The 25,802-nt window shown below is 36.2% G+C and overlaps 2 protein-coding genes and 1 long non-coding RNA gene across 3 annotated transcripts; 1 reads left to right on the forward strand and 2 right to left on the reverse strand.

Moving 5' to 3' along the window:
* Positions 1-203: 203 nt before the first annotated feature.
* Positions 204-7,572, reverse strand: LOC126928389 (uncharacterized). Its single transcript, XM_050744144.1, has 3 exons — positions 6,477-7,572; positions 2,865-3,026; positions 204-1,957 (listed from the first exon to the last, which is right to left on the reverse strand). The coding sequence occupies exons 1-3, from the start codon at positions 6,694-6,696 to the stop codon at positions 1,932-1,934; spliced, it is 408 nt and encodes a 135-aa protein (XP_050600101.1). The 5' UTR covers positions 6,697-7,572; the 3' UTR covers positions 204-1,931.
* A 27-nt stretch (positions 7,573-7,599) lies between these two features.
* On the forward strand, positions 7,600-10,845 carry LOC126928390 (immediate early response 3-interacting protein 1-like). The gene is made up of 3 exons (XM_050744145.1): positions 7,600-7,952; positions 10,435-10,536; positions 10,611-10,845. Exons 1-3 carry the CDS (start codon positions 7,826-7,828, stop codon positions 10,679-10,681), a joined length of 300 nt encoding a protein of 99 aa, XP_050600102.1. The 5' UTR covers positions 7,600-7,825; the 3' UTR covers positions 10,682-10,845.
* Positions 10,846-13,883: 3,038 nt separating this feature from the next.
* Positions 13,884-14,663, reverse strand: LOC126928392 (uncharacterized). Its single transcript, XR_007716608.1, has 2 exons — positions 14,529-14,663; positions 13,884-14,406 (listed from the first exon to the last, which is right to left on the reverse strand). It is a non-coding gene; the product is annotated as an uncharacterized LOC126928392 (long non-coding RNA).
* Between the last annotated feature and the right edge of the window lie 11,139 nt (positions 14,664-25,802).

Consider the following 25,802-nt stretch of genomic DNA (forward strand, 5'->3'; position numbering starts at 1 on the left):
AAACAAAGGAGTTTAAAAGGTATTAATACGACTTAACATTTAGAACGCTGTATAATTTTTTATGTCGATTCCCGCATAGCAAAAGAGAAAAGAAAGAACGCCAGAATGTTCAGCAATGAATGGACTAGATAACTTGTGCCATTTGTATACTTGTATAGAAAATTAATTTGCCCTCTGCCGTACTTAGTTCATCTCAGAATAAATTATTTATTTTTTATTCTATTCACATTTTACGAATCCTCGAGCTTGTTCTGGATAAATAGATTGCTCGGAGATTTCCACGTGATGCCTAATAAAATATTATGCATATTTATGCGGTCCACGAGATAGAATATAACTCTAAGTGAAACGTAACAGTATATCGACAGAAGCAGGCACCATTCGATATCGATTTTTTTTCTTTCTTAATCGCCTCTGTTGATTATTTCTCGCGCTTTCCTTCGTAGAGAAAAATACTTTGCTCGAATGTTTGACATTTCTTAATGAGACCGTAGCACAGTATACCGCTAATTTTGTGCGTAGAAATATACATCTATCGTTCGAACACTCATACACACTCGAAAAATACAATATTCGTTATTTCCTTGTTAACAATGATATCAGGTCCGTTTTATAGTCAAACTTTATATAACGCTACGATATAGTATCTTTCAATTGTACTTTACAGTAATAAAAATCCTAATATCGTCCAAATCTCAAGGCTTACAATCGTTGTGCTAGGAACTAGGCAAACGAAAATACATAAATCTAAAATTCTATCACCTATAAATAGTACAATACTAAAAAAACTGTCTTTCGTGTGTTCGTTGTATATATTATATCAATATTTTGAAATAGAATTTAATACGAAAGACATGTTTCGCATTCCTACAATTTAAAAGATTGCCTGTCTTTCTGAATTTTACGATGTACAATTAAAATATTTCTTGCGATAGTCATCTGCGACATATTAGAGTTAATGTAATATTTGACTTGTATGTGATTATTAAAATTAAACTGCTTAAACATAACGTATAGAGGGCTCCAGCAGCAGGATACTAAATTATTGCCAATGGGAACAGAATCAACGAGGAAAAACATGACAATCGGAGTACATCCCGCGAAGGTAACGGAACTCGACGATAAACAAGTCAAATTTGAAACGACCTAAGTTTCTCGGGATTCATGAGAAAATTCATGAGAATATTTCAGAAATAAATTTCCAGTATCGATAACGATTATTTGATTTTACATGTCGTTTCTTTCACGCGATCTATCCAATCTATTTATCTAGAATTGACTCCGATATCATCATCTTCCGTCTCATCGAATCTGTATTTCTTAAAGATACCTTAAAGCGATCTACTTATACATATATACGTACTAAAAATATATTCAATCCATACTTGCATGATATTTCAAATCTTCATCCCCTGCCTGAATTCAAAAGCAAAAATATTCCAAGAAGACATCACTGCTGAAAGCTCCAAGGGTTACAAACTAACAGACATCGAATTTTCGACGTGATCGTGGATCTCCGAGCGGTTTCTCAGTGTTGTTGTACGAGAGTGGGTCCGCTGCCAAGATTTCGCCAAGGATCCGGTATGTCGAAATGTGCTGGGACTGTGAGCAGAGCATCGTCCGCGGTTCTGTCCGCGCTACAATTATTCGGCTTCACGCGAATCGTGTTTACGCACTCTATGGGTAACTTGAAGAAGTCCACCTTGTAATTGTAACCATGGCTGCTGACTCGGATGATGGTATGCAGTGGCACCTCAGCGTAAGGCACCTCTTCCGGTTTTTTATCTGTGAAAACGCCAATGATGCAGCGCAGAATAGCTTGATGAGACACGACCAAGATGTTGTTAGATCTCTGTAATTCAGCAATAACCGGTTCCACGCGGTGCATGGCGTCGATGTAGCTTTCTCCCCATGGATAACGATAGCACAGCTTATCTTGATCGCGCCATGCAAATTCCTACGCAAAAGCATTGATTTAGAGATGTAGAAGGTATATACGCTATCTATGTACTATATACTAAAGTATATAGACTTTTGCCTAAGTCATAGAATGGTTCGTACATCGAGGTCCCCAAAGCATTAAAACCTAGCTTATGCAAAGTCAGGGAACAATGGCTAATTTTAAACATAAACTTTAATAAAGCAGACCTGCGATATAATATTCAAATCATGGTATGATTCAAGTTTCGTTATAGTACACGGTTAATAAGTACACATCAACTTCGTATTGTAATTATAAATTTTTTATTATTACCATCGTTACTACAATGGTATGACGAAATTAATGCAGTATAAAATATATAAGAATAGTTTTATTTATACATGAAATATAAATAGGTCCCGGGACGTAATAACATAGAACAATTATTTAGCATTTCACAAAGGAACAATATGAAATAATGTTTTTTTTTCCACCATGTTATATAGTCTCCATCTGGTATACGTATATGCGTATGTAGAGAATATATCTATTTGTAGTATTTTATAAGGTTGTAAAAACTAGGAAGAGCACAATGTAATATATTACAAAATAGAAATTAAAATTTGTTCAAAGCGCCGCAAATGTTGATTTACGTAACAAGTCTATTTAGCGTATGTAATAAATCCTCTTAACGACCGTGTTGAAAACAAAAACGGGAAAAATGAAAAACTAACGAATTAATGATCAGACACATGACTTGTACACATAATACAACCACAAAATAGGAAGTAAAAAGGGAAAAAAAAAGAAGAAACACAAATAATTGTTGGTCGAATGGAAATAATACTACGAAACCGCTTATTTAAGATGACTAATATGATTTAATGAATAGGTTTCGTTTTTAAGTGTAGCAATTGGCAGTAAACAAAACAGAATTCCCAACCTTTAGTGGAATCGCCGTTCCAGTTGAGCCTGCGCGAAAGGCATTGTGCCACTTGGCTTTTTCCACGACCTGGTAAACCGCACATCGCGATTACAACCCCTGAGAATTTTCGGGGAGACTTCATTATCCCCGACATCCTTATTGTGATTTTATCCTTGGGTTCTGAAAGCAACAGAATCTATGATACTCGTATAATTAATTGCATTTTCACTTGCTTGATGAGTAGACGTATGGCCATTGATAAATATCAAGGAGACAAAGGATTGTGCAACAAAGACGCGAGTATAAATGTACAGATCGTGAACAAATTTAACAACGCCAATACGCGATTACGATAGAAGTCAGATATTTTCTAAGGCATTTCATTGTAGCATCCGGTTATTTTTATGTGTATAATAATATAATAATAACGACCAATTTTAGAAGATGCACCCAAACGACTATGATAGATCTGACCCGGTGCCAAGCTAGTTTGTTAAGCCAGCCAACAGTCGAATGATCGTTAACAATGTGAACGTATGTGACGTAATTCGATAGAAAATCGAACAATATGATCGTATAATAGTAAGAATGAAATTAGTGAGAAAATTATCGTTTCCCTCCGACGCATCTTCGATTCACAAAAGAACTCTTTCTCGCGCGCTATGAACAAGATGTTTTAAATTTTTATTTTGTTTTCGTCGAATGAAATATTTAGGTTTCTACGAAACAATGAACGTAAAAGTGAAAATAAAAGATATACGCGAGCATTATATTGCGTGCAACATTTGCATGAGCATTCTGCTTTTTACCCGTACATTTAGATTAAAATCGCTTTCACTATTGATCGATGGAAGAATAATCCTTACCGATCACACACATGTTCTTTACAATGTACCGTTAACAACACTGTTCGACAATCAACTAATGACGAATCAATAATAAAAAATGCGTTTCAATGACACAACCGGCTAGACGAACTCGCGAGCTTCAGAGTGCGAATTTCAACTGAGTACTGATGCCTTCCTGTTGAGTTCCACGTTCAAAACCGAGCGTTGGTGAACTTTATATTTAGAATTCTCTCTTCATGCACGAGAGCTTTTGACTACACTTTTGCGACTGCCGCTTCTTTCGCGGTATTAATCTCAACAACAAACTTTGTTTTTTGTTTGTTCGACATTCTGACTTATTCTATTCTCATTTTTGGAATACGGATATTCATGCGAAATATTTGTGAGAAATATTTGTTTCACTCGCTAAATGTAGTAATTTTATAGTTCATATATTTGAAAAGTTCGTAGTGAAATTCAAATAAAATGTATTTTCGTAGAATTGACATTCTATCGAATATAAAATACAATACTGCTTCATATAAATTAAATTTATGAAATCTCTAAAAGGTATAAATTAACCCCTTCAAATTTTATCGCAATCGATTACAGAGCTTATCAATTCTCGGAAATGTTGCGAACTTTTCAAACATCTTCATATTTTTATATACGTTTTATATGATTGTGTAATTATTTGGATTTTTCTATATTTCTCAGAACCGTATAAATATCCGTGATCTACGTATTTGATTGCTATATTTTCTAAAACTCTATATGTCATGCGATAATTTATGTAATATATCGTGTAGTCGTTCGTAATCGATATGTAATCGTACGCAATATATTGCGGTGTATAGAATGAAAGTACAAAACAGGATTAAAGTTCAAGTACGAAAATACGTACGACGACCTGTCTGTAACGTTATAATTAACTCGTTGTTTACAATATAAAAAATTGAAATGGAGTAAGAATTATCGAATTGTCTGAGGTTCACGAAATTCGACATGGCGATAGAAATATGCGTTATCGCGTGTTGTTTCGAATCGGCATGTCCTTGTGCCTAATAATCGAAGGTCGAAAAGCGATAAAGGTCATTACATTTGGACTAATTTAACGAATCTCTGAGTAGATTTTTTACCATAAGCAAAAGCACGTACGCCACGAAACGATTTCGTCATTCGCGATATCTGTCTTCATTTTTATTTGCGTGTCTGTTTTTCTCGACTTAACGCGTGTCAACAAAATAATTACGAATTAGACCCCTTGATCCGTGGATAAAAGAGCTTCGATGCACGTTTATAGATTATACAAACGAATCGCACGTTTCGCTTTGAAAAATAAAACATATTGAAAACGGAAGTTTTTCAACCCAAACAATCGGATTATATACCGATGTATGTATATTGTTTTATAATTCAAAGTGCAGCTTCGAGTGTCGTATTTACCAAACTGTTGCACGCGATACACGATCGATACCGATCATTCGCGTATACCGAACGATGTACTATCACCTATCGAGAATCCCCATGAAACCAGCTTTAACAGTTGGTATTTTAACCTGAAACGTGTCGTCACTCGATTTATTATTCAAGCGTTGAATTGTAACAACGCATGTACTCTCGTCACGCTACGGCTACCAACGTATGCGTGAATACTAAATTATTCCATGGAATATCGTGTCGATAATATTTATTTATCTATGAACAAATGGCAATGAAATTTGTAACGTCAGAATACAGTAATTAATTATGAAAATTGCGTTACGTCTTCGCGAAGATTCATCACGGTCATTTCCATATGCTGTCATGCGCAGGATAAGAACAAGCTCAGTGGCAGAAAATCAATAATCGGTCTTGTGGAGAAAACCATTTTGTTGCATTGGAACATGCGCTGTAACGTCAGCTACCACTACATCGCATTTCACCAAATTTGCCAAAGAATTTCGTTAAAAAAAAAAAAAAAGGAAAAAGAAAAATTGAACTGACAGCTACTTGAACTAGATAAAACAAAATATTTTCTGGAACTCATCGTACTCGAAAACTCTTGTCAGAATTTTACGATAGAGAGGAGCTTAAATTATTGAAGCTTTATAAAATTCGAAAGAACTTGAGTTTGATAAGATGAGATACTCGTGGGACCTGGTACGATCGTTTAGTTACTGAGATATAGAAAAAAGAAACGAAACTTTTGATAAGAAACCACCGTGCTCTGAATGAAAACAACAAGTTTATCAATTTTAAGTTATTTGTTACATGCTGAATTTTCATTCGTGGCACGCGTTTCGAACATACGACACGGATATCTATTTAAATCGTGTTCTATTTATAGTCACCACTCCTATTACAAGTGGAGATCACAGATTCGTGAAACCGTGGCCTGGTTTCGTGGTAATTTCGGTGTAATAGCTAAAGATCTAGCTGACACGAATCGAGAAATTCAAAGAGAACGAGCGAAAAAGCGTAATGCGTTTCAATGAGAAAAACAAACGATGAAAAAAGCCATTATTTCATCCGGTATTTCCGCAGGTGGCATTTTTTAATTTCGTTTGCATATTGCATTTCCATGCAATTTTTTATGATGACTGTTGCATTGCATAACGCACAGTAATCCGATGCTTTCGTTTTCGATAAATAAGAAATAAATAACGTTTCCCATCGAATGTTTCGCAACCTGATTACCGATTGAATTGCTATTCAATAACATCGTTACCTATCGAATATATCGAACATGGTGTGATTGTACGAGTAAATAATATCAATTAGATGAAACTCATATTACTAGTGTTCCATTTAATCGATTTACCTTGGCGCTGTTCTTCGACGCTTGGTGCCATCGTATCAGCGCACGGCGCAGTCTCCTTTTGTATAGTCGACGTATTGATAGCGTTCACCGCTTGTGTTACGATCGATTTGTTCGTTTCTTCTTGGAAAAAGCCGGCTTGCAGTGCAAGTTTCCTCACGGCCAGACAGTAACCCAGAATCGGTGCCGCCAACAGGTCGAGACAGGCAGTAACCCAGGGCATAACCCGACGATGAACTATTCAAATTGGGGTCTTTGGTTTCCCTTCCCTTCCAAGGAAAACACAAGTCAACAGGTAGACCAGTCGAGAAGTCGATAATTACAGGAAAAGAATGAAAGTGATCCTGGTAACGCTTTTGCTTGAAATATCCAGCAAACAAGAGGCCTCTATTTGTATAAAATACTCGGAAACAGTGGTCTATTGCTAGTCTCCTTTTTACCCGTTTTGCTGCTCAATCTTCGGCTAGAGTTCTTCCGAAAAATGATCGCTACTTGTGTGCCGTATTATGGACAACAGGTCCTCCCTCGTTCCAATTTGCTTGATCCTCACCTCTGGAGCCAGTTTGCGTGCTTCTTTGTCTATGCTCGAAGAAAAGCCCAGTTCTCCGATTTTGTCCTCTTCTTTGGTTAAATCTTCTTTTACCCTCGATTCACTTGATTGTTTGATCGTCGACGATCTATCTATCACGTCACAATGTACCTTTATAAATATTGTCGATACAGACGTTGTCCGACTCTGCGCACGCGCTGCCACAAGTATATGCTAGTAGTTTACATAGTCACGGTGCTGCCTCACCGTTTTCCAGCACACTGGTGTTCCCTTCTCGCCACCACTTCAACTCTGCTTTGGTTATGTATATTTATATGTAAGGTATTCCTTACCCTTTTTACCTCCTTTTCTCTCCCTTTACCGCCCACGACAACGTGGTTTCACACGGACAATCTGTGGAGTTGCCTCTGCAGAATCAGTTCTCGTACAACCGGTTTACCAGATTAATTTTATCCACCAAAGACCTTCGAATATAACTGTCGACTCTCTATTGTCTGATTCTAATCTCTGCGTTTGTTGATGTTTTGTTCACTATATGTTGCGTGCAAATCCGCCTAACGTTCTGTAACTGAAGTTATACGAAAGTGTTTAAAAGTCAAAGTGAAAACGAAGTAAAATTGTGAAGTGAAAACGGTCGTCTCTAGTCAGATCGAGGTGGTACTAGCGACTGATATTCCCCCATTTGCTGCAGCTTTTAGCAACATCGATCCGGACCTGGTAGGCTCCCTCTGTTGAAACTGGCCAATCAACGATTCGCTTACCCCACTACTAGTATACAGCAATCATATTGGGGACACGTCGAATGTATTTACGTTTGAGGACAAAACGTCGATATTTACTGGGCCACTGCAACCTTAGACAATGCGACTTTTTACATAATATTTTACAAATCTGCGTGAAAATATCAACAGCGGTCATGGAGGAATCTGGTAGAATCTTTATTATATAATATCGTACAATGTCTCAACTATAATTTCGACAGACGCGAGCTACGTTCCACCAAATTTGAATCACCGTTATAGTGCTCTTTACGTTTATTTTGGTCGATTAACTATAATCGCTTTACTTAGACATTATTATAGACATTACTTAGACATTGTATTATAAAAACTAGTCTAATTTGGACCATTAACGTATTAATTCTTGAAACGATGACAACATAGAATTTCGTTCTTAAGTGTACAATTGTACACGCCTTCAGTTCACACGAACTGATACCAGAATCATTCTTTCCTCTCGTTCCATCATTGGACCTTATGCCTCATAAATTGTTACCGTAACGTATCACGTAATTCATAATTGCACGGCTTAAGCATTTTACTCTTGCTTCCTGGGTAACAGTTTCGACGTCACCCAAGTATTATTTATTGCAGGCAATAGATTAGATAATACATGATTCGGACTGAAAACAGGATTGCAATAACAAATGATAATTATTTACAATCTACTTGGATGAAAAGATGCAAGCTTTGAATATCATTTCTTTTGCAATTATGCGACGATTGAAATAATATTTGCTTTGATCGGTATCTAACGTTCACAAATCGATCTTCTCATTTTTCTTCGTTCGTTAACCGACCAAAGTCCACGTTTGTTTCTTCTATTTCTCCGATGATATTTAGCGAACATGAGCGGTCAGACTCGTGTACTTCACATTCAGCGTCATTTAATTCAGTCGGTGAATGGTAACGCGTTATTACCCTGTGAAATTGCAGCAGGTACAGTCTAATACGGCATAAATTATGGAAATAGTTCGCACACTGATGTGGATTTGAATCATACGATTTCTTAGAACTGATTCTATAAGTTTGATTATAATGTATGTTTATTGCTGCGTCTAGTTTATTGAAAAGTACACATTTTTATGTGACAGAAGATCTGTAATCATACGATTTGCGTAATTATCGGAGAAATGAATCAGTGTATCTTGTGATTTATATAGATAGCTAAAATTAAGGCAGTCGTTATCGTTGTATATGATAAATATTATTATCTGTTAGGGGATGATGAATGATTTGAATGAATTCGTGGAAGATCTAAATTAGTCGAGGAAACATTGGCTTTGGAACAATTTTCCTATATTGTCTTGTTGCCAAATAAAACGTGCATTGTACAGGTTGGAAATTTTTCCTGAAATTAATGATAGTTTTGTCTCAAACTTTTTTTAAACCTAGCATAATGCAATATTTTCTACAGTTGCATAAACGTGACATTTGGTAAACGTGATTCACGCATTCTTTCCGGTGACGCGAGTTTAGTCTGTGTTGCAATTTTTTGCAGTAATACAACACTTGTTCGAGGCTGTGAGTTAGCATAGCTTTTGCTGAATACTTATCGTCTACAAACAAGAAAGATTTTTGCACACGTCAAATACGTCCGTGACTTTCATCACGATATGGAAGATTCCGACTTTTCTTTGCATACGCAAAACGATATCGGAATATTAAAATCCACGAATTTCCTTACACGTGATAAACATGTGCCTCGAACGGCGCGTGATAAAATGATGATAGAGGTCATGAACGATCGAGGGTAGCATGAAATGAACTCTAAGTTCTATAACTAAATCGGCACACATGAATCGTTAACGTAACTCAATTGAGAAGAGAGCGTCGAATCGTCTAGAAACACTCGTACTCCTGTTCCAAAAGCGTTAGTGCCAAGAAGGTGCGCTTTGTCGTTCAATTATTATAAATAGAATAATGCTCCCAACCATCCGTTGTATTATCGCGTTGTTAAGTTACTTGTAAAGTCTACCGATTCTTTCGAATATCGTTTTAAGGCTCTTAGTTTCCATATAGTACTATTTTTGCAAGCATTTGTAAAACGTTATCGATGAAATCCAAGATTATCTTATTTTTGGAATCTCGAGCGATGTTTAAATCGCTCGAGATTACTCTAAATATATTTTGACATAGTAAAAATAAATTTTAATTCAAATTTCCCGCATAACGCCACTTTTTTAATTGCTAGTTTCCATCTGAACACGGAAGATGGCAGGACGGTTCCTAATCAATACAAATTGATTGTTTGATGCGTATGAAGCTGTTTTACCTTTCCCTACGCTAGTGGCGCTGCGTGATATTCTCAATGTTATCATTCATCATATCGATATAATGTGGCGTTTACACTTTGGACACTTTTTGAAGCGACTGTGTTGTGTTTGAATGCGATCTGCGATTTAAACGAAGAAAGATTTCTTGCAAAAGGTACACAATATCATCATATTTTTGTTTGTATTATTCTTTTATACTGAACTTTTCCCCTGCATAGAAATGAAGAATTTGTAGGTTATGTTATCTATTGTATTTACATATATCGCGTAGTATAATAAATATATAAATCATATGTATATGTTTTTACTTGTATATTGGAATATATTACTTAATTTTTGTTTAAACATTGTTACAGTTGGTTGGGCGTCGTGGCAAAATGTTCAAGGCTTCGGAGAACCTTCTACAGTAAAGTCACAAATTTTGAACCTTATTAGGTCCATACGAACGGTGGCACGAAGTAATTACAAACAAATTATTTTAATTCGTTTGATAATTAATTTAAATATAACACAAATATGTTGTTTGTTGCAGTTCCATTGATATTCCTAAATATCGTAACAATAATTGTGAATAATTGGTGCTTGGGTGAAAGAAACGATTGATGGTGTAAATAAAAGGACAATGAGCTGTGAAAACTGATGTACATAAACGCAAAATTACATTCTTTTATTTTTACCTTTGTATCGAAGAGTAAAGTATTTTTTATTATATCGTGTTTCAGCATATTTTTGTACTGCAAGTATTTTAAAAGATAGCAGTATTTATATATGTTGTTTCTATCTATATCACTTCTTATTTATTTTTATATTATTTTATAAGCTTCCAATTGTTTAATTATATTGGATACGTTTTACATATTTTTCTAATCATCGTAGTGAAGACAAAAAAATCTTTATACGATAATGCAGTAATACACAACAAACCTTTTATCATATCAAAATACATATATTTCCATATATACTTAAATATTTATCTAAAATATCATTCATCATTTCGAACTTTTTAGAATATTTCTTTCCACGTTATCTAGCAGTTCCTATTCCATCTGCACTAAACATCTGCTTTTTCCTACACTAAACAGCATCTACTTACTTCATTTTGCCAATGTCTACAAATAAACTTGAAACAACCGTCGAAATTCATATTGCAACATCAACTCTATAAAAGGATGTTTGTCATGCGACATCAACATGTAACTGTAAGTTGCAATTTAGTTCCATTTTTTTTTATCGACGCCAACAATTGAAAATCTCATACTTCGTTAGGAGAATCGTCAAAGAATTGAATATCTTTTTACTTTTATTTTTTTTTCGAAATTCTATTTACTCAAGACACGTGCTCGGAACTTGTTTCATTTTCTCAATTAGTCATTTACATTTTATTCTTGAAAGTACGGGGAAATTCATGGTGAAGAGATATGGCGAACTTCCGCTACAGGACGTCTCTTTCCGTTAAGTGTCTTCGAATGTACTTTCTCACGGGTAATTTAAATCATAAATCAACAGACGAACGTACTGTAAATTATGTTCGACTTGGTGTGAGGTGTAAGTAGTTGGACAGGATGCTCATGTCTGTTTGTCTTCGTATCTTCATAGACGACGCGATGGCGCACGCGGGAAGCCAATGATTTTCTCGTAACTTTCTCCCCTTCTTCGCTTTCTCGGGGTGGAAGTAACATATATACATACACATCTCCGTGCAATCAATAAACAAGTGTCATGTTGACTTTGCATTCTGTCATTAGCTACCAACAATTCAATTTTTGTCACATTTCAGCAACGTGCAACAAATTTCATAATTTCTTAACTTCTTATTGCCAGCTTTAAAATCTTATATCTATCTTTAAAGGATCAATTTATTTTCCTCGAGTTATACCTTGAAATATAGATACATGTCTCACGTCTAAAATAGATTCACTAAACACGGAAAATCGCCACTGAAACGCACATTTGTTTACGTCCGCTTAATCATATATTCAAAACGATAAATAGAATGGTTTAACTATTTCAATTTCCTCCGTTAGATTTAATTTGTAGTGTCCATTAATCTTGGACGCCTTCGCGGTCGATTGGAACGGAAATCGTGAGGCGATATAACGACTGGATCACTTCTGGCTGATCTCCTTCACCGTAATAGTCATAGAAGTGATAAACACGTTTGTGCAATCGAATCCCTGCCATTTACACAATTTCTGAGCACGTATGGGCCCATCAAAATTGCACCGCTTTTTTCTCTCGTGCAAGTTCCACAGTTGCAAGTACGACCTGCATTCCCTGGACTCTTTCGTGTAATGCTTGTCCAAGTTACATAACCGACCCTCATCAGAGAATCTCTCTTTCCTTCTTTTTTAAATTTTTTCTTGCGAATGGCTGAAGCTGCTCGATTAGCTGCGCTGATACACGGCAGTGCCTATTCCATTTTTCGTAGAATACAAACTTGTTGCGTAACCTTTCCGACTTGTATGCGCACGTGCGTGCTGAACAACGTGGAATGTATATGTGTGTTCACAAGATACCAGAAACCATTAGAACCGCTAAAGATATAATTTGAAGAAAAGAGGAAGAGGAAAGAGATATTCCTGGAACTTTCTTGATTTCTTCCGTTCTTCTTTGTTTTTCTTTTCAAAACCTGTGAGAGAATGTTGTGCAAGTTTGTTATCTATCGATCATAGTTGTTTATGCAACTCATCAACATGTTTATCGACGCAATTGAATAAATAGACTTGAATAAAAATGTAGAGATTTTCTTCGCTCATCAAATACTATATTATGATTACTGTATTTTAGGTATTTTCTATATTTATCTATTGTTACGTCCAGTGACTCAGAATCCATTCCCCGGTCGAGGCGGCCATTAGCTATGCAAATATAATTAGCTGGACCACAATAATCCTAAGGAACTATTATAAAACTAAACATTTATATTTTACCATTAGGGCCCTTAATTGTTATAAAATATATGCAAGTCGAGACGTTCCTTATGATTATTACTGCACAAGGTAAAAATGGGAAGGTCGGGTTTTTTTTCACGTTCAACGTTCCTTTCCACCCACAAGCGACCTCACTAGGCGACCAACGCTCAGCAATAGTTTTCCTCTGCGATAGCATCGTCACCGAACTTCACTGGTTTGTTATCCTTAGATCAGTCGTCTATTTAACTTGTTTGTCATTCTTTCAAAAGGATGATTGCAAAGTAATTCTGTTATATTTTATGATTTTCATCGTTTGTAATACACGGTTATTTTTTCAGTCTTTTGATCAGTGTAAAAATTTAATTAACGCATTAACATTAATCAACGTCTCTGTATAAGAAAAATGGCAGTATTTTAAAAAATATCACAAGAAAAATCGAGTTACACGCAACGGATAAAACCAACGGAAAGTGTCGATACAATTGTCGGTAGCAGTATTGTTACCAGGTCCCATAATTATAGAAGGCGACGTATCTTGCTTTAAGAAGCTCGTTAAAAAACGCATCCGTTGTCGCGTTAATGAAGACATCAGCCATATGTTGAGCAATCTGCATTAGGCTCAAAAGCTTGTGGCGCAGAAACGGGATTAGCGAAAGTAAAACAGACAGGGCCACTGTAAACGCGCACATTTTACGAGCCGGCTGCTCGACAAATCTTCCCATAATTGGCCGAGCAGACCGCATTGTGCGTCATCGTGCCCGCGTTTTTCTCTCCTTTCACACGCTGCGACTTCTCCGGATCTGATAGATCGTCCAATTACATGTTTCTCGTGGACAAAAGTTCGTTATGAGCTTCGAGAGTGAAAAAGTTGAGAAAGGAATTCGAATTCTACGTTGTTTAAAATTGTTGTATTAAAATGATCGGGAATTATTATCGTATTAAATCCTAATCTTACATTATTTAGAATTAACATATAAATTTTCAATATTAAATTACTTGGAATATTTTTATCATTTCAATGCGAAGACGAAGAGCTTTTTATGCTCGCGTTAAAGTATTCATTTCTTTTAGAAAAGTACATGTAAAAGAGATCAGATATTGGTTTATTGGATGAAAATCTCCGTGCGATTGGCTTTAAAATATATACTGCGAGGAAAGTGGAAATTTGAACTGTCTGCGTTCCTGCGTGGGTGTGCTTCGGAACAAAAGTCCATTTTAACGAATTTAACGATTCGTTGTTATTTTGGGTTTCAGAACCTAAACATCGTTCCAATTGAATTAGAGAATTAAAGATACATTAAAAAGGGATAAAATACAATTCATTAAGTATTCATACGTAGTTACTCAGGCAGGGTCTACCGTCTATTTTTCATTTGTTCCAGTCGGACCGGAGCAGATGCCGCGTCACAAAAATGGCTGTAACTTATAAAATAATTGAAATTTTGAAAAATCCTTTTAAGGGCATATTCTTGAATGTCTATTCTTTGGAAATATGAAGAATAAATTTTCGATTTTTTCAAATTTGTAGACTAGAATACCCCTTAAAAGAATCCTCTTTGAGCCATGGAATTCCACTTTGCAATTTCATCCAGAACTGGAGCACGGATGGACCTCATTGCGTGAGCGTTTTTCCTTCTTTCGCACGGCTTCTACCTGGCAGGCACGTTTATGGATTATGTACGGCTCTTATAAAATTCCACAGAGAGTCTCACAGTTCCTCTTCTTCTCTCCTTTCCCCTTTCTCGACCTCGCCATTCCTGGCGAAGAGTCGCGGCACTTTCCCTGCTGGACGTCGTACATACGTAAGTCCTTTTAAAATGGCCGAATCGGAATTGACATTCCGATTTTCTCGTTGTTCATAGAAATAACACTTTCTCGATCGCTACTATTCCTTTGTTAATTCCAAAAACTAGAACGATATTTGTATATACATGAAAAATAGTACTCGATAAATTTCGTCATTTGTTTAGCTATTTCATATTTTTCCTTTGAACAATCAGATGAATATGGAAGATGATAGTTTCACAGTGTATAAAGAAGTTGTTTGGTAGTGTTTGAGCAACGAAGAACATCCTATGAAAGGCTCCAAGCCTTTTCACGCAATATCTCCTCCACGTTTTTACTATTAACGCCTTCCGCTCTCTCGATAGTATTTTTTTTTTTTTTTTATTGTCCACGATATCTCGCCGACATCAAATATTTATTTTTCTTCTGTAATGTGTTACACGCTCTCTTGCGCAAAATCAGCTCGATTAAACACAACGACGTTAGCAGGAATACGGAGAAATATCCAGCTTGATGATTTAATTTAGCTGTAGCATAGCGTTCGCGACTTATTCTTCATTACGGCGTGTTTAATTGCACCAGGCTCGCATTGTGTCCGAGACGCTGGCTGATTACTTAATTCTAGCACACGTTACTCAATTTCTAATTACCCGAGCCGCGGAACTCCTGGCGATCCTAAATCGAAATTGTTTCGAAAGCCACAAGAATTTCCTATTTCATGAGAATTTCCATATTATCGATTTAATCATACCGCTTTCAAACAGTGCAATAAGATCATCATAAAAGACAGACATTCCCATTGAACATTATGGATTTCATAAGGCAGGCGCATCAGCTCTTCTAATGGAGGAAATTCTAGCGCCTGACTTCAATAAGTCTGTTACGTGTACCGATTGCACAAACAACGAAATCTAAACACGCGTAAGCGATTTCACGAGGCGTATCGCGGCTCGTTGTTCAGCGTCTAAACGTTTCCATTGGCTACGGACTTACGTACGTCGAGTCACAGTTGAAAAATTTCCTGTAAATTTCTGATAACACGGAATACTATCTCGTCGAATTGATTTATAAAATTCGATTGACGTTAATAGTAGAAATTTTCTGATCGGTTATTATTTGTTTTTCAAAAATACATTATCCGAGATAAAATTGAAACCTCGAGACAAAATTTCTGTCAACACAAGATACTATTTCGTCGAATCGTCTGTAAAATTCTAATGACGTTCGTTAGAAATCTTCTAACTGATTATTATTTGCTTCTCAAAGGTACGACATTATTCGGTAATAATTCAAAATCAAGAGTACACTACGTGCGCACGTAGTAGAGTCTCGCTTATTGATAGCGCGCTTATTGATAATAATTCCTCTCTCATTTTCGATAATAGGCGAGAATAGGCAAAATTTAATTAGAATTATCGGAACTTTAATTATTGCACTTACGGAGTTTTATAACAATTATGGATTTTTATCTATTTTCAAGCTGAGCTAACGGTATATGTATAAGAGGATAACAAAGAGATGACGACATTCTTGCGCGCACTTTAACAAGCAACTTGAAACGACTTGGATACTATGGACCAACAGCGATCTAATGAGATTTTCGCTGCTTATACCTTCACGTACGCTATATAAAACCGCCATCAATAAAAATTCACGATTCACGGAAAGAAAGAGAATATAAAGGAGTGCATTTCTGCCGTGTGAAAAACGTTAACGGCGGTGCTGGGTGACCTCGTTAACCGAACACGTGGATTTTCGTGGTAATACCTTTTTCTATCGTGCCTGCATAATTCCACCGTAATGAGTGGCTTTGATGCTTATAATTCCACCGGTATCGCTTCCGATAGCAGAGTTTCCAGCTAACGATACTTCTCTTCGCTTTGATCAAATGTTTCATTCCATCATAATCCTTAACAAAGTCAATGTGGAAATTTCATCAGAGAAGAGAACCTTGAAATTTCTTAATTCCGTAGAAAACAGTATCAATTGTGCGTTACTAAATTCCTACGCGAATAGGTACAGTATCGTAGAAAATATGAGTAGGAGGAGCTTGAGTGAAACTTTGGTTGTTAATGGCATCGATAGTAGATGTGTCGCTATGTTTCCTTTGAGTTTAGTGTTGCAAAAGCACCAAGATTATAGGAATTTAGAGAGGATTATCCGGACAAAGACGACTATATAGAGACAGCCTTAACGTAGAGGAAGGAAATAATAATGACCCGAAAAATAATTATCATTAAATTAAAAATAAAGCAAACAAATTACATCTGTACTTCAAAACTATCTATTTATATCTTAAAAAGGTCTAGTATTTACCGCGTAACCGATAGTTAGACTAAAAAGAAAATTCATAATAATCACTACTCTTGTTGTTGTTACACGAGACAATCTCACCTTAAGATATTTAACCAATTTCATAGCAATAAAAATAATGGTTGGAACGAAAATGTCCTAAAGGATGTAACACAATTGAAGGATATTCAAAGGAATTGTGCGAGCATTTTATGCGGTTAATTTAATCAAGTAGGCGCCGACATAAATCCAGGCGAGCGCATTCTCGCGAATGTCGTGGAAAAAGGAATACACTCGAGTATTTCAGGCACTATAGGCAAGGGTCTTTTGTGAGCTGCATAATAGTAAAAGCATACTTGATTATTGGCGTCCCTCGATCCACGAAAGACAATGCAAACTCGTGTTTACACACGAACATGTACACAATTCTTTGGCAAAGGAATTTAAGCAAATTTATGCCTGTAAAGGATAGTTCACGCGAATTTACGATTCATCGCCTCTCGAGCGCAATTGATATCGTTCCAAGGTAGCCGTTGTTGACTCGTTACATTCTCGAAATTTCTCTCCCGATTTTATCGCCTTAGCAATGTGTACGTTGGCAATAATGCACCTTTTTCCAAAAAAACATGTCGTTGGGGGCCAATTAATCTGACGTCATTCAGCTTTGAGACAATTTACGATAAGTGTAGTAGGTGAAATACAATTCAGTAGGGTCGTAAAGCGTTAAGCAAGGTCACTAATTGATCTAACTACAATTAAGGCCGTACGTAAGAGTCTGCCCCAGATTTTAAAAATTTATATCATCGCCAGTGGTTCAACGACGTGTCATAAAGTTGGAGTTTTCAATATAGAAATTACTCGAAAATATTATTCTGTTTTTAAATAAATAAACTTTTTGGAAATAGAATTTTGGGAACAGAAGTAGAACTGCAGAAGTAGAAGCAGGATTTCATTCACTTGGACTCTATTTGTTGGAAGGAAGTTTTATTTAATATCCGACTAACTGAACTTTTGTCGATTGAATTCACTTATCTACTATTTTACCCACTCGAGATATTCAGAACGGATGAACACAAGGTGTAATGAAACTGTTCAAACTTTGAATCATCCCTTAAACTCGAAGTGTCTCGTTTAATTCGACAGAGAGCCGGTAAACCGATCTCCGGCCACTTTAATCATCCAACAATTTCACGCTGGGATTCGCTCGAACGCCGCTATCTTTCCCGGTTGACGCGAAATCTCATTCGAAGATGGAAGAACCTTCAACCGTGTGGAACAGCAGTCAAACAGTGTATCAACGGAATGCTAAATCAAAGCTTTCGAAAGTGACTCTTATCGGTATAGTCACAATTTACGATAATGTGTTACGCACAGACAATATAAAAATTTGTCTCGAATGAAATTCGTTCTTCATTAGAAAACAATTTAATAGATAGACTCACGAAAATTCCCACCTGGAACTCGTCAACTGTTTTTCAAAATACACCTAACATTCTTGTATGTTTCTAGTATTTTTCCAATTCATCGTGATATCATTCTTCGCGAATTCATATTGCTCGCATTCTAAAAAAACACTTACCAAAATCCTTACATCTGCAAGGAAACGTGCAATCGAAACGTGTAAATCTCAGCTCTCGCTCATTTTATGATCGCTCTATATTTTTATTCGTGGTGTACGTATACGCGTGAACCTTGAAGCGAGATACAGTTTGGCCAAACGAATTTGACGAGACGCGTCTGGAAAAGGAAAAATAATTTAATAAAAGCCGGTTGACTATAAACCCTTTTATAACACGGTTTCAATCACAAGCTGGCCAGATTGGATATCACGTTACAATGGTATTTATTCCCGATGATGACCCGTTACGACGACCGGATCCATACGCGACAAGACAGAGCTAGCACCTCGTAAATCGAAGCCCAAGACATTTAGGATCATATTAAATGAGGCTAAGTGCGATAGCGGCCGTGATAGGATTAAACAAGATATATACAGTGGCCTGGCTATCTAAAGCTTGTGTATAACGCGTGTCCACATTTTTCATGAATTAATACATAATAAAGCGGAGAGACCACTTAGCGTCTCGTAATTTTGGCAAAAGTACATCGTAAACACTGACGAAATATGATTGCATAAAGAACAGAACCTGCTAATTTCGAAAAAAGTTTCGTGTACGTTTTGAGTGGAATTTCAAAACTTTAAGAATGTAATATAGTAGAAAACAACAATAACGAGGACAAAGAATATTTTTTCCAAGCCACTTTTACGTGGAAAAATAAATTACGATCGTTATTCGATGGTTAAGTATTCGACAATCTGGCGAGCTGTAAGTATTCGCATTAAAAATAACGAGATGAAACTGCAGGAATACGAAGGTACGGGAATGCGTGAAGAAAACGTTCGTTTAATCAATTTACTAGCGTCCATGGCAGCTGTTACTAAAAGCCTGTTGTTCAATCTAGCAACGTGAATGGAAATTACAATTTAAAACGGGTAAAATACTTCTGGACAATCTCTTCCTTTCTCTTTTTCTTTCTTTCTCTTTCTCTCTATCTTTCAACTCACGGCTGCAGTTAATAAAATTCTGCATAGATACAGTTTCTCTGGTTGATGTGATTCACGCTTGGAAATATCGATTTCGTTCGTTCGAGAATATAGCAGTCTTTTTCGTGCGTAAATTGAACTAGGAAGTTTCGTGGACGGTGCTACGTACGTTGGTGGAATATCATTGGCGTCATTAAGCTTCGACTATCGATTTTCAAGTTGGTTGGCGTTGCGACGTCATTCCCCGGGGCATAAAAATTTCGCTTTATCGATTAATACAATCGCGCCTATTTGTTTTAGAAGAGGAACTAATAGAGAATTTTTATTTTTCGAGCTTTTTCTACATTGCAATTTAACTTTGTTACGGTTTAAATTTTGGATAATTGAATTTTATTTTAGCTTCAACCGAGAAAAAAGAACATTCAACTATATGGAAAAATTATTATAGTATATTGAAACGGGGGCGCGCTTATTGATAATAATTCCTCTCTCACTTTCGATAAATTTTCTAATAATAGAGAAATATAGTTTGGGCGAAGAGCCCTCAAAATAACAGAGCAGAATTCATTTTTGTCGAATGATGGAATATTCGAATCCTTACACGCAGAAGAACGGAAAAGTTGTGGATTTAGAATTATCACGATCGTCATGAAGCACACGAGTTAACTTTCAATTAAATAAGCAAACATAGAACTCGATTGGGAAAATAATTTACATCGTTGGTATTAATTCGTCGAATTGATATTTTCAATCTTCCCGGTATCACCTGTACGCAAGTTAATTTCCATGGAAATCTTCACAGCACCACATTTCCTGGATATTTTGATAATTAATTGCTCGTGTATCATTTAAAAAGGCACGTGTAGAATGCGTTGCACGGTACCACGCATGTTACCTAACAAGTTTTAATAAAACCCGGTGAAAATCGATTAATTACTGCGGCGGAAAATTCTAAAAACATTGCATTGCACCGCTCTACTTCGTTTCATGGTTCTCCATACAGGCACAAATGAAATAATCAAACTACGATTCTTTCCAATACCAGCGAAACGATGCACGTGCGTCCCGCTGATGTAACAATACATTGTTATTTCGCAGAGGTTTTCTTATTACGTGGTTCTTTTATACCAGATACAATACCCGCGAGTTGTAAAATTATTTCAAAGACGCGAGTTATGAAAATTGAATTGGATTGCACGTGGTTGGTATGGATGAGAGCAGATTGCGAGAAAAAACTCGGATTTCCTATCAAGAACCGCACAAGATTAGCAACGTTTTAACGACTTCCGATGATCGATTTCGATTTCGTAGAAGAAGAATCGTGAAATCGCATGGGGGCTACTAATTGGGGCGTTGGCAAAATAATCATGCATCGGACACATGGTCGAATCGAAGCAACGTTATTCGTTTCATTTGCACTTGCTAAATTTGTAAATAATTGCTAGTTGCGGACAACCGGTCAAATCGATTAGTAAAATCCTTGATTCCTTTCTTCCTGTTAAAATAGTTAAAAATAGTACTGTTTTAAATATTATATTAAGTGTAAACGCGCAAAGTAAACGGTCAGTAACCATGGAGATTGGAAACATGAATAGAGATGAAACAGAAAAGAAATAGTCTTATTTTTCCAGCGACTGTATAATTCCAAATCATCAGAGAAGATTACACTTTTCAATCAATATTCGATTAAAAGAGACTTCATTTTGAAGACTTATTCACAATCGAGTTTATTGCTCGCCGCATTATTGTTCTTGTCGAGTAGAATAAAAGTAAATAAGATGCGGAAGAACGCGATGCGGAAGCAATTTTCTTCCATACAGAATAATTTAGCAACCTAATGCTATTAGCCAATTGACAAGCTGCAAATTGTACATGTATTTTTTACAATTTCACAGTTTTACGCGATATAAGATAATTGCATAACATGCAATTTCCAAAATTTACATTTAAAATTATAATTTATTATTATCGATCACTTGTAAAGTATCATTAGTTCAATCGTGCAAGGTGGACAGTTCCTATTACCCAAACTAATAAAAAGAAATAGAGAGGATTAGCTGGTGAACCTTTTTCATTGGAACTGCTCGATTATCCGAAATCCCATGGTCCCTACTCGGACAAGTGAGATTCCACTGTATTACCTATCTTTATAGTCGGACGATATGCGTGTGCAACAAAATTTCCTATCTGTGGTCGGCAGGATATATGAAGATAAGAGCAGCATGGGAGAACCGAGATTATTTTACAGACTCGGTTTCTATGAAATTGCAGTATAAGAAAGAAAAGGAGAAGGTAATCCAGTCTTCGAGTATTTACAGTCTTCGAGTGTCCACTCTCCCTTGGGTACAAAGAATCCTCTGTTTCATTGCTAAACGGCACTTTCAGCGCTTTTGTCTTCCGTCTGACTAATATCGGTTTCTACTACTAATCTCATCCAGCTTCGCCGATATCCATGGTACTGGAACCTATCCTTTGAACTAGTCCCCTGAATTATGATCTCTTGTTATTCATCGTATTAGGATAATTGTAATAAATGGGTAAAATGATTACAGTGTGTATCAAATTTAACAAATTGAATTCTTCCGTCATCATCTGAGAGAACTGTGATCGCCATATCACTTGGAACGTTTCAAAACTCTGAACTCGTGCAAGTTTTTCTGGAGCTTAATAATTCTGTCGAATGAATGGTGCTTCTTTGACCGGACTGATTATAATTATGGTGGCACAGCTGGTTTTAATATTCTATATTTTAATTCGCTTATTTGGAGCTTGATTGAAGAAAAATTCCGGAAATTCTGGGATTTCGAATACAATTGTTTCAATTTGTCATCAGGTAACCTATTTATATCTCTCAGATACGTAATTCAAAATTGTAATATAAAATAATTTTTATTCAAACGACTGTAGCTTCTTTTTTTAATCGCGAGTAAAAAAAACGAGACTGGCCTGTAAAACTATTTCTCAATGATTTTATGGCACAAAATCGTTGACACAGACGTTTTATATGTATCTTAAAAGATCATATATTTAAGGATAAAAATGTTGAGTAATTCGTGACAACACAACGTCCGAATATTTTGAATATTATATCGAAAAAAGAGAGGTTTACGGGAAATTGAGAAAGATGTTGGTCCTTTTAAACTGAAAAATATCACGATATTTGGCCGTCAAGCGTCAACGCCGTTCATCGCACGCAAGTGCAATTTTTTCAATCCATCAATCCTTTCTCGATTGACGCGTTCACTGTAAAGCTAGATGATAAAATGGAGTTCCGAGGACGTTAAACAAATTTAATCCCAGTAAGACGATGATATCTTCTCGAAAGAATCACAAAAGACACGGAGATACCATGCCGTTAAAAAAAAAAACAATTTGGTTTGAGGAAATATGTCGATAGGCTTAAAGTTGAACTAACCTAAGCTTCTTAACCCCTCTTACGAGCTTGACTATGCTACACCATAACGAGTAGAAGGATTAGTTAGGTTTGCTCGAATTTTTCTTTGTATTCGTCGGACAACGAACTAGTATGTAATATGTAATATATATAGAAACATCTTGGCAGTATGTTTTTCGAGAAATCGAATAAGCCGCCCCAATAATTCTGTCTGGTTATCCCTCAGCAAATATCATTTCTATCGTCGATAAATTAATTTTAAACGTCTCATTTTCTCAACCAGTTTATCAAAATTTGATGGACATCATTGACATTGTAGAATCTTTAAGCGAAAATGGAAAGCTCGAAACATAATGAAACGTGTGGGGGAATGACATATTGAATTAAATTTCTTATTACAGTGGTATTTACGTACCTTTAACAATGGACGAGGGAAACGCGAGCGAAATGAGTTTACGGTTTAGCATCGTGACGGGGGTAAATTAAAAACGCCATCTCTACATCCGAGGAAGTTACATTACAACAAAAGTTACAAGCAAATTCTACGCTTTCTGGCTTAATTAATACATTCTAGATTGTACAAAGAGCTAACTAGAAAGTCACGTGAATACGGAACACTGGTTTTTTGTTTAATTAAAGCGTCTCGAAAAGCTCGTTCGAAGAATCGAGTTAAGTGTTAAGAACTCGGATTAAATAGTTAATGACACAGTTTAATCAATTGTTATTTACTTTGTGAACACGAACGTTTTGATAACAAGCGGCTTGTTAGTTGATATTTAACGAATCTAGAAATGCATTTTAATTTGTAGTACATCTGTCACATCTCGGCAGTGCCTTAAACATTCTTTCCAAACGAGATTTCTTTGAATTCGAAAAATCGTTACTTTCACTAAAATTCTACCGTTATATTAAAGCGTTTCCTTTTGATCATCAAGTAGCGTAAAAGTTAGAAAATCACCAAAAAAGCATTTATCATATTTTTCCTATGTAACATTTAACAAACTTCGTTCGGAATATATATGTAATATCGTGGACAAAAGGCCTAAGATATCGGCCGAACCGTAAACAAAGTCGCGAAAGCCGCGGCATCGTCGGGTACATCAATGCGGTCCTTTCAAGTGGATAGTTTCGCGGAAAGGGGCTGCGTGACCCTGGTCACGGGCGTTTCGGGACACGTGTCCGATAGGACGAGAAAAGACAAAGAAACGCTAAAGGCAGTGTTAGTTGAGAAGCCGGAGAGAACGGATGCAAAAAGCGTGCAGTGTGAGTGAGAAGCGAGAGCGAGCGAGTGTAGAAGCCGGAGAGTGTGAATCGGGAAGTCGAAAGCCGCGTATGAAAATAAGACGTACGACAACATTGTAATCATTTCGTTGCTTCGAATATTATTTATTAAATCAAAACATCATTACCCATAATAATCCATCATTACCCAACATAAAGACCCATTTAGATACTACATATATGTATCGTTATATAGTCCACAACTATTGTTTACTAAATTATTAACCGTAAAAATAAATTTCTCGCGATTACTGAAAGAACAGTTTTAGATAAGAAACTGAATCATCAGCGATGTTTGCGTAATTAGTGTGACGGTAAGGTTGACTTTCGTCTTTCTTGAGGGTGGCCCCCATAAAAATATCGAACTGAAACCTCCGGTAGTCTTAAAGCTATTTTCACCAGGCTATGAGTAAACATCGAGCGGGAGGATCGTAAAGTTGAGAAAGTGGCTGCTTTTGACCGTCGGCGGCGTTGATCCACCCTCTATAACTGCCAATAGAGGGTTGCGCATTGCCACCAGTGTACGTTCTGTTGTTTAGACTGCGGTATTATTCCAGAGAACATTTATGTGGTTAGTACGCCACAAAATTTAGATATTCGGCGCAATACCGAGATTGCATGTCAATATGACGTTTCAATATCTCCATTAAGTAATTAAATGAAGCCTGCCGGCGAAATATAAATTAACATCTTTAATAGGCAATATACGCTATTGTACGGAACCATTTGAATTGCCATGTGCACTTGCGGTAATGGTATACCAATTTTTCCAAAATGTATAAATTAATGGCAAATCAATGACTAGAGACGGTGATTAGTGTGTTCTCGTGAAATTGGAAGATTATAAACGCAAATAATCTGTTAACGAGGATCGCGTATAGAATTAGATGAAACTCGTATTAAAGGAATCAGGATGAAAAAATATATAATACAAAGAAATGAACCAAAGTTGAAATTAATCAATATTCTTTAAAAAATGCGTCGTTGTAAATTTGCGAAATTTGTCTACGAAGAATTATGAATTGATCGCTTGGCTCTTCTGATAGTTCTGACGTTATAGAAATAAAAAATAGTCTTCTTCGCAGATAAAGTACACTATCACGTTGACGTACTTCCGGATTTTGGATAATTCTGCTGGAAACAGCGTTAATAATCTTCGCGTGAGTTTAGAAGTACCTCCTTTATCTGACTCGTAGTTTACGAGCGGTTTGAAGATAAAGAACTTTTTAAAGTATGTTTTATTGCACTAATCGCTTGAAAACCATGCTGATGAACTCCGTAAATTGAAAAGCAGAGAAAAATAACGATATTACGTACATTTTTTAAACTTGAACTATGTAATTGTCTATACCAGCAGCTTTGATAAATAAACTTAAGGATATCAGTCAGTTGACTAATTGTAAAATTGCAAATTATTGCGCGAGAAAGCTGAGATAATAAAATTGAAATGCTTTACTTTACTGAAATCATAGCAAATCTTTTGATCGTTAATTTTTATGGACGAATTGCATCCTA

This window comes from Bombus affinis, unplaced genomic scaffold (assembly GCF_024516045.1).
Source record: "Bombus affinis isolate iyBomAffi1 unplaced genomic scaffold, iyBomAffi1.2 ctg00000904.1, whole genome shotgun sequence".
NCBI classification, from domain to species: Eukaryota; Metazoa; Arthropoda; class Insecta; order Hymenoptera; family Apidae; genus Bombus; species Bombus affinis.

What these genes read in the sequence shown, in the direction of transcription:
- LOC126928389 (XM_050744144.1), bottom strand. Translation starts at nt 6,696, where the DNA reads ATGCCCTGGGTTACTGCCTGTCTCGACCTGTTGGCGGCACCGATTCTG. An exon ending in CGTCGAAGAACAGCGCCAAG is followed by an intron (nt 3,027 to 6,476) that starts GTAAATCGATTA and finishes TGTTGCTTTCAG; the next exon opens with AACCCAAGGATAAAATCACA. An exon ending in GAACGGCGATTCCACTAAAG is followed by an intron (nt 1,958 to 2,864) that starts GTTGGGAATTCT and finishes GCTTTTGCGTAG; the next exon opens with GAATTTGCATGGCGCGATCA.
- LOC126928390 (XM_050744145.1), top strand. Translation starts at nt 7,826, where the DNA reads ATGTATTTACGTTTGAGGACAAAACGTCGATATTTACTGGGCCACTGC. An exon ending in AGCGGTCATGGAGGAATCTG is followed by an intron (nt 7,953 to 10,434) that starts GTAGAATCTTTA and finishes ACATTGTTACAG; the next exon opens with TTGGTTGGGCGTCGTGGCAA. An exon ending in CATACGAACGGTGGCACGAA is followed by an intron (nt 10,537 to 10,610) that starts GTAATTACAAAC and finishes TGTTTGTTGCAG; the next exon opens with TTCCATTGATATTCCTAAAT.